This window comes from Natator depressus, chromosome 9 (genome assembly GCF_965152275.1).
Source record: "Natator depressus isolate rNatDep1 chromosome 9, rNatDep2.hap1, whole genome shotgun sequence".
Taxonomy (NCBI): domain Eukaryota; kingdom Metazoa; phylum Chordata; order Testudines; family Cheloniidae; genus Natator; species Natator depressus.
The window spans coordinates 80327779-80344603 of record NC_134242.1 but is presented as its reverse complement, the minus strand read 5'-3'; the positions used below and the strand labels follow the sequence as shown (position 1 = coordinate 80344603).

Genomic DNA, 16825 nt, shown 5'->3' with positions numbered 1-16825 from the left:
AAAATCAGGCTACTTATTTAGGTGCCTAAATATGGATTTGGCACCTTAGTATTAGGGACCCATTTAAAATATTGGCCCGAGGTTTTATTCAACCAAGATATTGATTTGCTTAGTCTCCCATTAATCTGGCCTTTCTATTTTTTAATATTAATATGTCTGAAAACCAGACTAAATTTCAAGGAATTTAAACATTACTTGGATGCATTAGATGTGTCTTTATCTATGGTTTCATTGTCTCACAAAATGCAATTGTTCCCTTAAGTATATCTAAGTTTTAAGAATTTTTCTCCCTTCACTATTTCTTTAAGAAACAAAATGGACTGAAATGATCTCTTCCACCATGAGTGAAAATGGGCCAAGATTCACAGTTCCATAATGTTTCTCCGGAAACATTTATGGGATGATTTGAAGAGCGCGTGTTTGTTCTAGTATTATTTAGCCTTGGAAGTGATTTCTTTAAAAAAAAAAAAAATCAAGCTGGACCCTCCCCAACAATAACTCAGCAGTCTGTAGCCACCTTGATCTAGGTTTTCAATCAAGTCGTCCAAAGCATGAACTAGTTTTCCAGGGCCAAATCCTGGACCCATGTGCAAAGCTTGAGAAAGTGAAATTAGCACGTGGGACCTACATAAGGATGAGAAGGGGGAGGAATCTTCCCTCTTAATCCAGTGGCAGGGCACAGAGCACATGCACAGTCCCTGTTTTGCTCTCAGGAATGCAGCATTGCCTGTGGCCCACTTCATACATCTTTTGGCTAGTGGATCCACATAGTAGCAGAACAACTGGACACCCCTTGTTCCCAGCCCACCCTCTGCACTGCCATGGAAAATGCCTGCTTTGTGGCCCAGAGAGGGTCTGGCGTCCCCATGTAGCATCCAGCCAGCACACAGTAGTTCCATTGGCTTTGGGGATTTTCCACTGTCCTTTCACAGGCCCTGGGGATTTGGCCCTTAGTTGATTGTACGTGGAGCCTGTGCGCACAAGGTTGTTGTGATGCTGGAATTTCTTGCGAAACAGCTCTGGCTGTCCTGTCCCCTTTTGAACGGTAGTGCTCCATGTACTGTTGGTTTATAATGTTCTTTATAAAATAACTCTTTGAATGGACTTACTGAGAGGCCACAACCTGCTGAAGGTTCCCATTGTGCTGTAAGCTGTTCATTGGAAGCGGAGGAGGTGGCGGGGGAAATAAAGAACTGGACATTTCCGAATGAGTCTGTGGATTATGTACTGGGATGGGGCTCACTGAGCCAGAGTCACTCTGCATAGAGCCAAGGCTGGTGCCATCAAAATGAGTCATTTTCTTCTTCATTAACTTTCTTTCTTTGGCTCTGCGATTCTGGAACCAGATTTTCACCTGCAGAGGAACAAAGGAAAAGGTGTTTCAAGAGGTAACAGAATGCAGTCTGATAAGTCAGCTTCTCAGTGTTGGGAGATTTATTGTTTTTAGAGTCTTATTTTTTGGCCCTTTTATATGTAATATATTTAGGTTGTGTGTACAAAATCTTACTTAAATTCTTATGTTGCATGCGTCACTGTGATATCCAAATGCTTGAGACTGCTCTAATTAATGGTGTGGACTGACCTGGCATCAATAGCCCCAGAGATCAAGGGAGCATACAAGTAGTGTTACAGCCACCTTAGCCCCTGCCTTGGTTGTGCACTGAGTCCAGCTTGGCCAAATCAAAGGATCAGAGCCAATTTACCCAGGCCATTTTTCTCTTCTCACATACATCAAATTTACAGCAGGGTAACTCTGTTGGCTTCTGTGGAGCTGGTCCTGATTTATACCAGTTCCTCAATATGGATTTAGCTGTCTGTTTAGGCATACACATTTGAAAAGTTTGCTCATAATTTGTAAAATGACCCCAGCTCTTCCACTTGGGACAGAGAAAACAGCCTTTTTTAAAACTTACCTTTCAACCCTCTTTCTTATTAAAAATCATTTTCAGTGACCTATATTCCAGTTTAACTCAGAAATACATCTTTTAATAATTATTTCTTTACACTGGGTTGACCTCACCTTTTAGGTAAGGAGCGCTAGGCTGAGGCCTGCTACACGATTTGCATAGTATTCTGCTGTGTTCCAGAATAATGTTAATGGTTTACATTTCTGTTGTTTCTCTCAAACAGAAGGCCCCTAAAGTGCTTTACAAACAGATATGGACTAAATTCTGCCCTTCAGTATATATGTGCATACAGTCTATTGAAGTCAATGGGCAATGTGCACACATGTTGAAGGGCAGAATAACTACATACTCAATTCATTACTTCACTCTCAACTGAAATGCAGCCACGTTTGCGGTGAAATGAAGCAATGGTTGAAGAGCATGCTGCGATAACACTTACATTTTTTTTAGGGTAGGTAATAAAGAATCAGCAACAGTGTAGGATAGGTAATGAAGAATATTGTGTCCAATTGAAACTATGGGGGAAGGGGTATTTTGAGGCAGAGAATGTAATGGAATTTGACCAGGAATCTAGGGTTTACTCATTACTCTTGTGAAAAGTTCTATTGCATCTATAATGATCATGGGGCAGATCCTCAGCTAGTGTAAACTGACCCCAATTTATACCAGCTAAGGAACTGCATAAGTAGTTCTGTATGAAGTCTAATCTGTTTACTGAGGCAGAATTATCATGACAATTTAAAAAAATCTGCCATCCTTTTGATGTTCAGATCAGAAACAGAGTAGTGTTGCAACCAATTTTTTATAATCCTAGGAGAAATCTGTGAATTAATGAGAAATGGGATTCATTGAGCAATTATTTTTTGCCAACATCATGGAAAGACACAGACTGTGGTGAGCTGAGAGAAGGCAAAGCAATAAAAATGGGTGTTCTCCATAGGTGCTATGCCGAAGAATTTTTAAAATTCCAAACTTCTTTGTTTTAGAAAAACATTATATGGTGACAAAACCCAAAATAAGAGACTTATTCATTTTTAGGTAATGCTATAGCTCCCCCATTACCGTCCTGTCTAAGGGTATGTCTAAACTATATTTAAATACCTGCGGCTGGCCCATGCCAGCTGACTCGGGCTTGTGGGTCACGGACTGTGGGGCCGTGGGGCTGTTTTCCCTTGTTGAGTTGCTCTACAAATAGTTTTCTTTCTCCCAGTCTAATTCTCTCCTTCTTCTTCCTTGTTCCCCAGCATCCGCCTCAACACCCTCCACCCCTGCTCACTTGTTTCTGTCTTCCCCTAACAACAGGCCCATTTTGCTTACTACATTTCCAAAAGCAATTTCAGTTGGATTTAGTATTAATTTTTCTTGTCCAAACACTGTTCTGTAGCATTGCTGTCCCTAGGTAAATAATTGCTGTGTTTCATTTCAACACTGGCTATATTTGAGATGTGGGTAAAACAATACATATGCATCTGTGGTAAAGTTTGTAGAGTATTTTGAGATCCATCAAAGCAAAATGTTGTGTGCATGCTTTCTCTCTCTCTCTGTGTGTGTGTGTGTGTGTGTGTGTATATATATATATATATGTCATTATCATTCATTAATGTTAGTAGAGTCTTTAACCAATCACAATCACCTTTTTGTATTTTAATTTTTAATTTGCACGAAAGAACCCCTCCTCCCATCCATATGAGCTATTTCTGGGGTTATAAGAGGATCCATTTCTCCCAGTATCTCACAGGGTGAATGAATTTCCCTGCTTCCCAGATTATCAGCACCTACTGTACCAAAGCTACAAAATCTTGCCTACAGTCACTTTATGCAATGTGGCAACTATCACACACATTTTTCTCACAGGCACAACAGCCTGTCCAAAAACCATCAGTGTTATCACTGATCTAATCTAAGGTCTGTTGTACACACAGTTTTTGCACTGGTATAATTCTGTTGGGTTAGGTATGTTATTTTTTTAAAACCAAAAATATAACCTCGAATGTAGACACCGTTATAATGGTATAACAGATGCCTTATATTGGGCCTGGTCTACACTGGGGCGGGAGGGGGAGAATAGCGTAGCTGAAGTCGACGTATCTTAGATCGACTTAGAATCACTTACTTCGTGTCCTCGCGGCGCGGGATCGATGGCCGCCGCTCCCCCATCGACTCCACTTCTGCCTCTCGCCCTGGTGGAGTTCCGGAGTCGACGGCAGAGCGATCAGGGATCGATTTATCGCGTCTACACTAGATGCGATAAATCGATCCCTGATACATCAATCACTACCCGCTGATCTGGCGGGTAGTGTAGACATGGCCTTGGTACTGCTGATACCCCTTCCTGAATGGCAATAAGCTATATGAGTATAACTACATCCACAGTGGGTGGGGGTGAGGCGTTGTAACGCTGTAACCATACTGGCATAATTAAAGCCCTACATACAGCTTTTGTGATTAGAGGAGGCCTAAGATACAAGGTAACTCAAACATTACATGACTGGGCTGAATATTCACAGAAAGTGAATCTTGAATTAGTAATCGTGGGCATATCTAAATCCAGATATGAAGAATTTGTTTATCAAATCAGGGAATAAATATATATAATGTGACTCAAATGTCCAGTTAAAACAACTCAAATGTCTGGTAGTCAAATACGTGTAATGAATTACTTGCTAACTCGCTGCAGCTCAATACTTATTAATGAAATTTAAGCCTGTTTCTCCACTCCACCATATGTTGTCATTTACACCTTTGTAAATTGAGGGCAGACTGGATGTACAATGCTACCAATCTGATCTGGTAGCTTTTACATCCACTTTGCACATCACACGGTGCAAAAAAGAGGAGAGTCTGGCACATTATTCATTGAACAACTGGAGAAATCTTGATGTTTTTGCAGACAATTTGCAAACAAAACAAGGTGAAATTGTTGCATATATTACCCAACAAGAATTATTCAGAGAGCTCAATCAATAAAACTCATAATTCTGTATTTCATTGCCTAGTTTCAGTGCAATGATTAAAGGATCTCCCAGGTAACATGAAATAGAACATATTATGTTAGCCCAAGGAATAATTATATGCATTGCTCTGTGGGTGATCCAGCTAGACTTCTTATCTCAGTGTCTTGCTTCCTGGACCAGCTGGAGTTGGAGGTGTTTTAGAGCTAGAGGCCATGTTTCCAGCTCAACTGGTAGGAGGAAGAAAAGGCTGGAAGCACTGCAGGAGCAGTGCGCAGCCATTGCAAACACCTGATTTAGGAGTGTGACATTGATGGATTCCAGAGCAAACTTTATTCAGCTCTTGGCTAGAATATAGAACCTCAAGATTAGAGGATAGAATGGAGGAAATATTGAGGGAGGAGGGAATCGTCAACGTCAAGAGGAACCCAGGGGATAAATAAATACCTTCCTAAATATACTTGAGCTTGTCAACTGGACTTACTATGTCTAAACTAAGGATGAAATCCTGGCCCCACTGAAGTCAATAGCAAAACTCCCATTGACTTCAGTGGGGTCAAGATTTCACCCTAGGACTTTTTGCTAAAATTTCCCACCAGGTTAGACAAGCCCCCTGGCAGCTGCTGGTGTTTTAAGACCATCTCATCTGTCCCTATTCAGAGTAGGTCTAAACAACACTGCTTAAAAGGCTGCCAGCTGCCAGTGCCTTGTCTGTACTTGCACTAGCATCATTGCCACCACTGGTACAGCTGAGTCCATGTTAGCAATGGTGGGAAATGTGGAGATAAGGCCAGTGGGAGTAATCACACTTTGCTGAATAAGTTACTGGTTTGTACATTGCAAACAGAGTCCAGCCATGTTGTTTGGTGCTTAGAGACATTGGGATGCTTGTGTTTTTAACCAGTCTTGTCATCTCCTGATCAACAATAACAATGCATGGGAAATCCGAGTATGTGAGCCATACTCTACCTGTCTCTCGGAAAGTCTTAGGTTTGCTGCAAGTTCAGACTTCCTCCTGATTGTAATGTATCTGTTGTAATGAAATTCCTTCTCCAGTTCTAATCTCTGATGATCTGTGTAAACCACCCGGTACTTCTCTCTTGTTCTTGTTTTACCTGTTTTGAAAGAAAATAGCTTCAAGCGAAAGTTTTTAACTTCAATAGCATAAAATACCTGTTTTACATTTGAAAAAATGTTCCTGAAAATTCGAGGCGTGATTCTTCTTTCACTTACTCCAGGGTAAATCCATTGACTTCAGTAGAGTTAGTGTTGATTTACACCACATTTGAATCTGACCCATAGACTTTACTTTTGTTCTTAAGTAAACTGATGACAAATGGATGCTCAGATTTCTTTATCAACACATTTTGGGGAGGAAGTGTGGTTTTGTGATTAAGGACTGGTAGTTAGGAAATCTGAGTTCTATTCCTAGCTCTGACACAGACTTCCTCTGTGGACTTAGGTAAGTCACAAAACATCTCTATTGCTCGGTTTCCATAAACAGAGATGATACCTGCCTCAAAGAGGGATTTGTGAGGCTTCTTTCACTGTCTATAAAGCACACTGTCTGTCTGGCACTGTCTGGTGCTGTAAAAACAATCATGATGATGATTGATATGTGCCGAGTTTATTATTATAGTTTGATTGGTGGCTCTTTTTGTCCCTTGGGTTAAAAGATGGAGACAAACTATCTCTGCCTGGATGTCAGCACAAGGAATGGAAGTATGAAATATTTTCATTTGAAAATAGATAGAGATTGAGAGAATGATAATGCTTGATGTAGAGACCATGCTAAAGTTGCAGCATCCAGTGTTTTACTAATCTCATTACATCATTTCAAGTCTGGGTCCATGACATGGCTGAACATGGCTGACATGGACTGTTAAAAAGTAATTGTGAATATCAGCAGCCATTGAGGACAGATCCAGACATCTGGAATTTCTGGCCACGTGGCTGCAACTTTATTAATTCCATCAGGATAATTTCTCGAGGTAAACAGTCCTATTAGCAGTAAAAAGGGGGAGGACCATAGATGCTCCTTTTGTCACCTCCCTCCCCTCCCCTTTGTCAAAGCTTAAATCCAGTCAGAGCATCACAGACCTAGTGATTATTAACAGCAGTTTAAAACCAAGGCCTTATCAGAGTCTGCATTACCCCAACGCTAAACAGCTCCTTAAAACTAAGGTCCTCTCAGAGCCTGCATTACTCTCAAGGCCCATTATGGCCTGCAACCTGTCTGGAGAATGCACGTGCCTGGTAGGATGGCTCATGCTTACTCACAAACCCTTTTCCTGAGAAAGGTGTGTTAATGCCTGATTCTCAGGGAAAAGGGGGACTTCCCCAAAACCACCCAAAAGGCTACAACTTTATTAATTCCATAATAAGACAGCTTCTTCGGGCAGCCAGTCCTAGCAGCAGTAAAAAGGGAGAAGACCATAGATGCTCCCTTTCTCACTGGCCTTCCTCCTGTGTTAATGCTGAAGTCCAGATCATCATGGCCCCAGAACCAATCACAATGGGATCCTACTCCCTGACTAGAGCTCCTAGGTGCTACCTCATTACAAATAATTAATAAATTATATTCTGCCTATGGCTATGAATGATACCTGATATAATGAGTGTGACAGACTTGTTTTCTTCTGGGGTCTCTGTTCACCAGGATTGAAGAACACAAGGTCCTACTCTCTGAATTTTTAGCCTCCATGATACATATAGCTCAGCCTTGGGCAAGCACTATGTATTAATATGTATTTAAGTAATCTGGACATTTCTCATCAAATCTGTATAATTTGAAGACAGGCCTGAACATTTTGGTGTGGAAAAATATTTTTGTCCATGTTCATACTTATTATTCATATTTGTTTGTTTGTTTGTTTAAGAACAAGTCTGTCCATAAAGCCAAGAATACTTTCAGCCAAGTCTGACCCCTTCCCCAGAAAAGAGTCCCACTGATTCAGCTCTGAGTACATTGGTTTAAATCTATAGTAACTGCACTGAAGCCAATGTAGATAACACCAGTGTTATGCTGGAGTGAGAGCAGAGTCAACCCAATCATGCTTATTCCAATAGTCAAGTTAGCTGTGATGTCAATTCCAAAATACTACTGACAAAAAAATTAAAGAGGTCCTGAAAACCAGCAGTAATTCTCTTCAGCCTACATAGATATCAAGTACATTTGTTTTCATTCATTGGAAGTGTAAATTGTTTGTTTAACACATGGTCACCTGTGGTGCTTTAATGCCTTACTTGATATTTTTTAAACTTCTTTTGATCTCTCTGGCCTGTGTTTTTGTTTAGGTTTTTTTCCCCTTTAAATGTGAATTTGGGGTCATTCTGTGGAACAAAATGCCTAAAATGTTTCCCTAAACTCTCCATTGTGGTGTTAAGATGAAGTACACAAAAGAGCTACAAGGTGATCTTATCATGAACTCTATTCACATTCAGAAACCATAAACAAATATCAGATCCCCTTTTATCTCCAAATGTACTTGATATCTATGTAGGCTGAAGAGAATTGGAATAAGCATGACTGACCTCTCAGTTTCTGATTTTAAGTATTAAACTCTTATTATCCATCAGGAGGAATTTTTATTTGCTTTTTAAACTGAAATAGAAGCTAAATATATTTGCAGAACTCAGCACCTATTTGTCTATACATGTCTTGCTTGTTTATTATCATGCAAATACACTTCTGTTTCTTTTTAAATATGATAGTACTTTATGGTTCCTTTATTAAAGGCAGCAGAAATTTACAAATCTAGTTGAGATGGGTTGATTTTTTAAAAAGTAAATAATAAGAACAAAATTCTCTATGATTTGCCTGGTGTGGCTCTTGATTTAAATATTCTGCTTTTCCTACGTGTTCAGAATCCTTACGCACCCACTTGGAGAGGAGAATATCAGAGCTGAGGTCTGCCTGGCGCATCTAAGAAGACAATGTTTTATTGTCCATTTAAGTCAATGGGACTCTTTCCAATTCCTTTATTGGGAGCTGGGTCAAACCCCCATTATTCATACAGCATTTTATGTTGAGGGTGAAGGAATACATTTTTCATACACTTGCCAAAGCTAAATCAAAACAAACTTCCCAAACCAAAAGTTAACCCCAAACCATTTGCAAGATTATGAAAGCCCTGTAATTCCATTCATTACATTTAATGACATGTCTCTCATTCTTTCTGGGCCAAATCCTGAGGATCTTGCTCAGTTTTTACTCAGCCAAAATTCCAAGGCTGTAAAGATTTGGCCAATAAACAGCAAAGATGCTGCTGTTGGCTTTTTCACAGTCCTTTTGGAGACAATAATTACAATTTCCCCCTCTAAAGCTGAAAAGTAAATTTTAAATCCAACCTTTAGCCAACCCTCCTAATTTTACTCAGGTGAATAGTTTCACTGGAGTCTATGGAACTACACAGGTGAGTCAAGTGAGCAAAATTTGCCCTATTAGGCTTTTTTTTCCCCTGAGTCTTTTCCTGATGCCAGACTGGTATCGTCAATGTGTGGTATCGATTTAACTAGAGATGTTCTCTCTTGGGAGACTCTGTCATGGAATTGCACATGTTAGACTTGATCTAATAGGCTAGCAGAAGTCAGAGGTCTAACCTACTTTGTAATTTGCCCTCTTAGCGGTAATACATGGATAGCCTAGTACTGAAAAGCAGCTTAAGTGTAGGGAAGTTTGCAAATTCATTTGAAAATGCCTTTGGAAAAATTGGGTTCACCTGACATTTACGACTTAAACTGCACCTTGCAAAAGGGTTTTTAACAATTCCACAGAGGGAAGGCTAGTTACTCTAGCAATTTTTGTGACTCTGGTCAGGATCTAAGTGGGGGGAAGGGAAGAGCTTTCCCATTGGTCATAAAATTCACAGAGCATTTCTTCTGAAGACAATAAAGCTAGGAGAAGGCCTCTTTATTTGCTGTGAAAATCATCACCCTTTCCGGCAATATAACTGCTGAAGAAAAGAGGGAGAAGGAAGAGACAGGGCTGCATATCAAAGCAAAGAGAAGTGTTAAAAGGGTCTGTTGCCTCAATATGACAGATAGGCCTCAAACCCCAAGACAATGTATCCCAGGGAAGAAAAAAAATACTCTCAGACCTCACAACTAGTTTACAAAGCAAAATAAATTAGCATTAGAACTGGCCCGGGCCCCTTTTTCATTGCCTCCTCTCTCAGCTGTTTAGGAGCTTCTGTCTTATGTGAGCTAACATCCTTCATAAAAATCTAGCATCTACCTATGCCTATAGAGAGAGCTAGATCAATACTACAGTATCATATTAATTATAGAGGCTCATATTTTGGTCTCAGTTACATAGGTGCAACTTGTGCCAGAGGGGGGTAATGGGTGTACCTGATTAAACGGGAGGAACTGAAATTAGTAGAATGGAGAACACATTCTGGCACAAAATATGTTCAAGACACACAATTCACATCTGGATTCTTGTATAACCCACTATTTGAGGGTGACTGGATTGGAAGTATCAATTCAGTCCATTGCAAAGACAGAGGGCATTTTCAAAATTCAAATCCAAATCTGGGTTTTGATTTTGCTTGCCCTTGGATCCAGAGTTTTGCTTTGAGCCCGTCTCTAAATATGCCTGGGGTTACTTTGTAGAGTAGTGATAGAAAGGGCCAAACTCATCCTTGGGGTAACTTCCCTGACTTCAATAGAGTTATGAAATCAAAGCAGTTTTGAATGAATTAAGACAAGGAACACTTTCCCCCATTCTGTATAAGATATTCATTAATAGTTAAAATACAGGGTTAGCATCTTTCCATTTCAGAAGCATTACATTGTCCCAAACCTTCATACATGTGTATCAGTAACTTTACTCCCAGGAAAAGTCCCATTGAGTTAAGTGGGACTACACGTATGAGTAAAATTACTTATTTGCTTCAATGTTACCAGGATCTTGCCCCATGTTTTCAAAGTATAAACGAAATTCTGTCTCAGATCTGAATGGTGGGTCTGGGAGAAGAAGAGCAGCATACTGGAGTCAAGATCCATCATGAGACTTTAAGTGCAGAATTTTTCTTTTTGTTTTGTTGACTTCTGCCTGACTTGTAATACCTGGATTTTCTACTTTGAATCTAGTCTGTTGTTTTATGCTAAAACTCATGGGCCAAATTCTGTTCTTGGTTTTGCCAGTATAAACTTGGAGATACTGCACTAAGATAAACCAAATTAAATCAATTGAATCCAAAGCAGAATTGCTCTCCATTTTCCCCCCACTACCCTCTGTTGATTGAGTGGATTCCCTACCCAATATTCTGAATTTTGGCTATCAAACGTGTACAAGCTGTTGAAGGTGTGGATAGATTTGAAAGTGACCAGATAAGGAGAAATCTCCTTTTTGTGATTCTCTAAAGCCAAGGAAGCAAGGGATGAATTGAAATTCCTAAAAGTGTTACATATATTGTTTTATATGCAGTGTTGTAGCAGTGTTAGTGCTCTCTCATACATTCTTTAGACATTCAGCACCTTGCAAGATTGGGCTTTTAAAAGGAATGTGATTCTTTCCCACAATATTTTCCCCTTTCTAAAGATGGTAAGGGATGGGATTTCTATGCTCTTCAAAGATTAGATAATCTTTGTTGGTAGTGCATGTGCCAGTGATGTCATCAGCATCTCTCATCATCAGGAAGTGTAGCCTGTGTCTTAAGAAAGCTGTAATTAAACAAGGAAGATATGCAAAAAGAAAAGGAGTACTAGTGGCACCTCAGAGACTAACCAATTTATTTGAGCGTAAGCTTTCGTGTCTTCATGTGCAGGAAATTACAAGCTCTGCCCATAATCAAAGTTTCCCTCCTTCCCCTTCTTTACACCATCAGAAACCCTTCTTACCCCCTTTCTATTTAATGTCAGGTCTTCTCTTCCACCCTACAGACGTATGAAGAAATTCACACTGCTGGTGAAACTGCTGGAGAAGCAAGTTTTCACCAGTGTCACAGAAATACTTTGTTGGGGTATGGTTTCACTGCAAATTTGTTGCTATTTTTTCTAAAAACAAAAAGTGACCTTTCTTCCTCCTCAGTGAAAATGACAAAATATCTCTGTGAAAGTAGTGAAGCCAACTTGTGGTGATTTGTAATGTTTTCCAGGGTGGATTTTCTTCCACCTTCCATCAAAAATTGACCCTGTGAATACTTTTGAAAATATGGGGGGAGCTTCCATTTTTTTTCCACATAAAGCACCCTACAGTGATAGTTGGCCTGGCTTTGTTCTGTGCTCTGAGTGGTAATTTTTTGGAGGGCAGGGGGATAAGTGAGAGGAGCCTTGCTCCAGCTATATCATTGGATAAAAAATAGTAAATATTTAATATTCAGCATTTTCTCCTTGGAATTGCCCTTGAGCCTTTCTCTGAAGTCTAATACATTTTGTTTTCTTCTGCATGCTCAGCACCTTCATCCATGCAAAGACCAAGCACTCAATCCTGCATCCACTGCAGTCGATGAGAATGTTGGCATTGACGTTGGTGGGTGCTGGCTCAGAACCCAATCCCTCCAGTTCTAAAGCTGGTAAGAGAAGGCATTACAGGTCAAAATGAAGCATGTCTTCCAGCTTGAGAATGATGGACCACAGTCAGATATCTCCCGTATGGTAATGCATTCTAGCACCACAAGACTTATAGGCTGGCCTCTAATATTAAATACTAAAACCAGAGTTTCCATTGGTGTAGCATAGTTCCATTGACTTGACTTTACACCAGTAGAGGACCTGGTATTAATATTGCTTTAAAAAAAAGAAAGAAAAATGGCTTAAGGTAAGAGTATGTTGCATTCCTTTTTTTTCCTTTCCAGATCCATAGTAATGATAGGAATGAAGAACAAAAGGTGGAAAGATGACCAGGGGATAAGAGAAGAGTAGAGAATAGGTTAAACATTTTCCTTCCACATTCATCAGGGCATGAGTCCAGAAAACAACAAGGAAAACCCACCACAAAATCAGTGTAGGGCCCACACCTGTAGCCTTTACTCACATGTGTGGACTGCTCATGTGAGTGATCCTAATACAAGTAGCTCTGCTGACTTCAAAGGGAATTACTAATAGGAGTAATTTTTGCAGGATTGCAAGGTCATCTTGCAAAAATCATCTTGCTTTAATATAATTGTCTCAATAATTAAACTGTATTTTTATTGGACATGGCACTTAGCTGTATTGTTATAGTTTCACAGCATTTAAACAGCAAATAGTAATTTATTCATCTGATTCATTTCTTCCACTGGTTGAGGGACTGTAGGTAAGTCAGCCTCTGAGCCTCAAGTTTTCCATCTGTAAAATAGGGATAATACGCTTACCTACTTCACAGGTTGTTAGATTTCTAATTCAACAGTGGACCTGATCCTGCAGTCCTTGCTTAGGCAAAACAACTCTTGAAATCAGTGGTGATTTTAGCCTAAAGAGACTCCTGGATCGGGATCAGTGTCTGCACAGTACAAGGCTTTGAGGGTGCAAAGTGTAATGGATTCAATCCTACAAAGTGCTGAGCTTGCTGATCCCAATCCAGCAAAGCATTTGAACGTGTGTAACAGGACTACTCATGTGCTCAAGGGTAATAGGAAAACTCACGCTCAAAATTAAGCACATGCTGAAGTGCTTTATTGAATCATGGCCTATACGTGTTGTGTGCTGCTGCTGTTAATTTTAATCCTGCTGGAAAATGGGGAAATATTTGCTCTTCTGAAAACAAAGACAAGAAGAAACAGGATTAGGGCTAGAATCAGGGCCCCACTTAGACAGCTGTTGTATCTGAGCTGAGCATTCCTGGCTTAAAAAATAATTAGTAAAGGGAAGAGGAGGCAGGAAAGAAAAGCTGTTGTTTAGATACTATTGTTCAGAATGAAGCAAATCTTTGACAAGGACCTGATCCAATACCCATTAAGTCAATAGGCTCCCACTGAATATCAGTGGGAGTTAGTCCCCCATAGGCATTTAGGCCAGATCCTCAGAGATATTAAGGCACTTAATTCCCATTGATTTTAATGGGAGTTATGCTCCTAAATACCTTTGAGGATTTGGGCCTTGGATAATAATTATATGTATCTTTGCAAGGCTTGATCCTGCAAAGTGCAGAACACCTTCAACTCCTTTTAAGCACATAAAAGTTGAGGGCGCTCAGTGGCTTGTAGAACCAGGTGCTGTAGAGTGGAAATGTGTTAGCAGCACCCTGAATTCCTACTAGGTGCCCCATGCCTCAGATGAGTGTGATGCACCTTATAAGATCAGGCCCTGGCAGGATGAGTGTGAAAGAGCCTAAGGTTTGCTAGTTAGATGGGTGATCGGAATGTTATTGTTTGTTATTTATAATACAGGACCCACAGTATGTTTGGCACTGCACAGCCAGATAAGGAGACAAGTTCCTGTCCCAAAAAGCTTGCCGTCTAAAAAGACAGGAATAAAAATACAGGTGGGGCTCAGGGGAAGAAAGAAAAAGTAGTGTGGGGTCTGTCGGAGTTCGACAATTCTGGCTGGGGGTGGAGCAAGAGGGGATTATTTTATTTGGGATAGGTTTTCCTGCCATCTGGTGTGTTAGCGCCAACTCCCTGTAGCTCTATATTCTTGACAGCATTTCTTAGACTCCCACAGGGGCTTGTGGCAACCTGGGTTGTTACTTGGGAGACATAGTGTCACTTTTAGATTTGAGCCCCTATACTGAAAACACTTATGAGTAATCTCATTGCCTTCCCTGGGACTACTCACAAATAGGATGCACTATGCCAAGGCATAATGGCAGGATTAGGCCCCTGGTTTGCGTTTCAGTTGGGGAATGGTGAGTCAGAAGCAAATATGATTTTAAAAAAACCTGGTGCATATATTTATTTTTAGGGGGTGAATTGTGCTGTCCTTACTCATCCAGAGTAGTACCCTACTCCACAATTTATCCCACTGATTTCGGTGAGATTACTCACGGAATTAGAGACTATTCAGCATTAATAAATTTATCACAATCTGGCTTTAGGAAATGTGATGCACCATTTTAATGTATGATTTTCTGTATTTCTTTTGACTGATGATTTAAGATTTCTTTTTTGTTTTTACCCCAAAATTGACAGTTTTAATTCCTACTTTAAAAAACCCTCAACATTGCTTACAGTAGTGCATGGGGCAGAGATTGGGAGAGAAGAAAAGGAAATTTCGTGAACTGCAACTGATTGAAGGACTCTGAGCACCTCCAAGAGGTTCTGAGTGCCTCCAAGAGGTACGGAGGCCAATGGGAGCTAGGGGTGCTCAGCACTTCACAGGATCAGGTGCCTTCATAATTAACTTTTCCTTAGTTCTTTCCAGGCAGCCTTTTTGCTTCATTTTTGCTTTTTTGCTTTTCTGAATGCTTCATGACTTACTTTTACACATAAGATGGTAAATGCAACCTATTGCTTTTACTTGCTCAGTATTATAAATCAGAAATTGACCTGTCAAGGTATTTGACTAGCTGTGTAACCATGGATGTCTGTATTCCTGCCTTTTCTAAGACACCATCTATAAAGTGAAGTAAGCCCTTTCATCCACTCTCATTTATTCACTCTTGAAATGCTAATTTTTTTAAAAGGAGCTATGGTATTGACTCTGTGCTAGCGGCATGATACTGCAGATCTTATTGACTCTAGTGGGCCTATTTACCTGAGTAAGGTCTGCAGGGCCAGAGAGAGCATTTCTATTATAATCCCTGTTTCTGACACATTTCCAAATATATAGTTTTGGCCTGTATTTTTTCACGCTTACTGTGAGACCAGAGGAAAATTAATATGGAAAGTTACAAAAAAAATTCAATGCTTTTAAAACACTTGGGATCTTTAAGATTCTCACTGGAATCATATTCTTCAATGATCCACTTACTCCATTTCACATTTTATCACAAATGGAGTAACTTCCCTGCATTGAGCAGTTTTTTTACAGCCCAAAGAGGTTGCTTCCCATGTGCCCGAATACTAAAAATTAGGAATGGCAATGTAATAAATCAGCACGTGATCGAAGACATCATTCAAGAGCAGAATCAATATTTAACTGATAGTAAAAAAACCCATCAAAATGATTAGGATTCTTCCTCTCACTGCATACTTCCCAGCTTTTCTTATGAACTAGAAATGGGTAAAAAAAGTGAAAGCTCTTCTCAGCATAAACCTCAGTACCCACATACCTGTGGAAGTGGATTGCACCGTTTTCCTCATCCATTCATAAGAGCTGTGCCTTTGACTGTTGGGAGAGATTTGCTCTGTGTTAATTGTACCTACAGGAGGTAAAACCCCAGATCCAGCAGGATTCAGGGAATTGTAATCAGCAGAGCTGTAGGAGATCTGTCCCGGAGACGAGCCATTGATTTGTGCAGCAGAAACTGTACTGGAGGGTCCTGGGCCATAAGTATTCCAATCCTCCCTTTGCGTGCCATAGTGAGATCCCCAAGCTCCCAAAGACTGTCCTTGGTTGTCCATACTTGGCACATGATGATATCCCATGTAATCTGAATAGGATGGAGTGGAGACAAAGTTTTGCACTGGCAGGTTGTTGTTGTTGTTGTTGCACCTTACGGATCCTGGATACATGCTGGTTTCTTTATCCAAAAGATAACTCACGTACATGATGCTCATAGCCTGGCTTTGTCTTGCCAGGACATTCTGCTCCTCACAGTGTTTGTTTGATCTCTTCCTGCCTTCCTCTTTCTTTCTCTCTCTTTTCTAGCCCCAACTGGCTCTATAAATGACTCATGCTAGCCCTGATGTCTCTTTACTACACATGATTAACAATGGTGTTACCAGGTGCTGGTGGTAACAGTTTACTAAGGTTCTGCCTGATGTCACAGATAACTGCCTGCCCCAAAATTACATTTGCATTCAAATGAAGGGCTGACCATCCAGGCAGCCCCACCTTGCTGCTAGTTCTGGTGCTTCCTTTCTCACAGATTTTTTATGTATCCATCCTGGTCCCATCCCCTTTAATACACTCTGACCTGCCTTAGTCTTGGAGCAATGT

At 40.3% G+C, this 16825-nt stretch overlaps 1 protein-coding gene across 1 annotated transcript; it reads right to left on the bottom strand.

Annotated features, from left to right (window-relative positions):
• Positions 1 to 1105: 1105 nt before the first annotated feature.
• Positions 1106 to 16443, bottom strand: LOC141993597 (homeobox protein CDX-1-like). The gene is made up of 3 exons (XM_074963148.1): positions 15996 to 16443; positions 5828 to 5973; positions 1106 to 1354 (listed from the first exon to the last, which is right to left on the bottom strand). The coding sequence occupies exons 1-3, from the start codon at positions 16441 to 16443 to the stop codon at positions 1106 to 1108; spliced, it is 843 nt and encodes a 280-aa protein (XP_074819249.1).
• Positions 16444 to 16825: the final 382 nt, after the last annotated feature.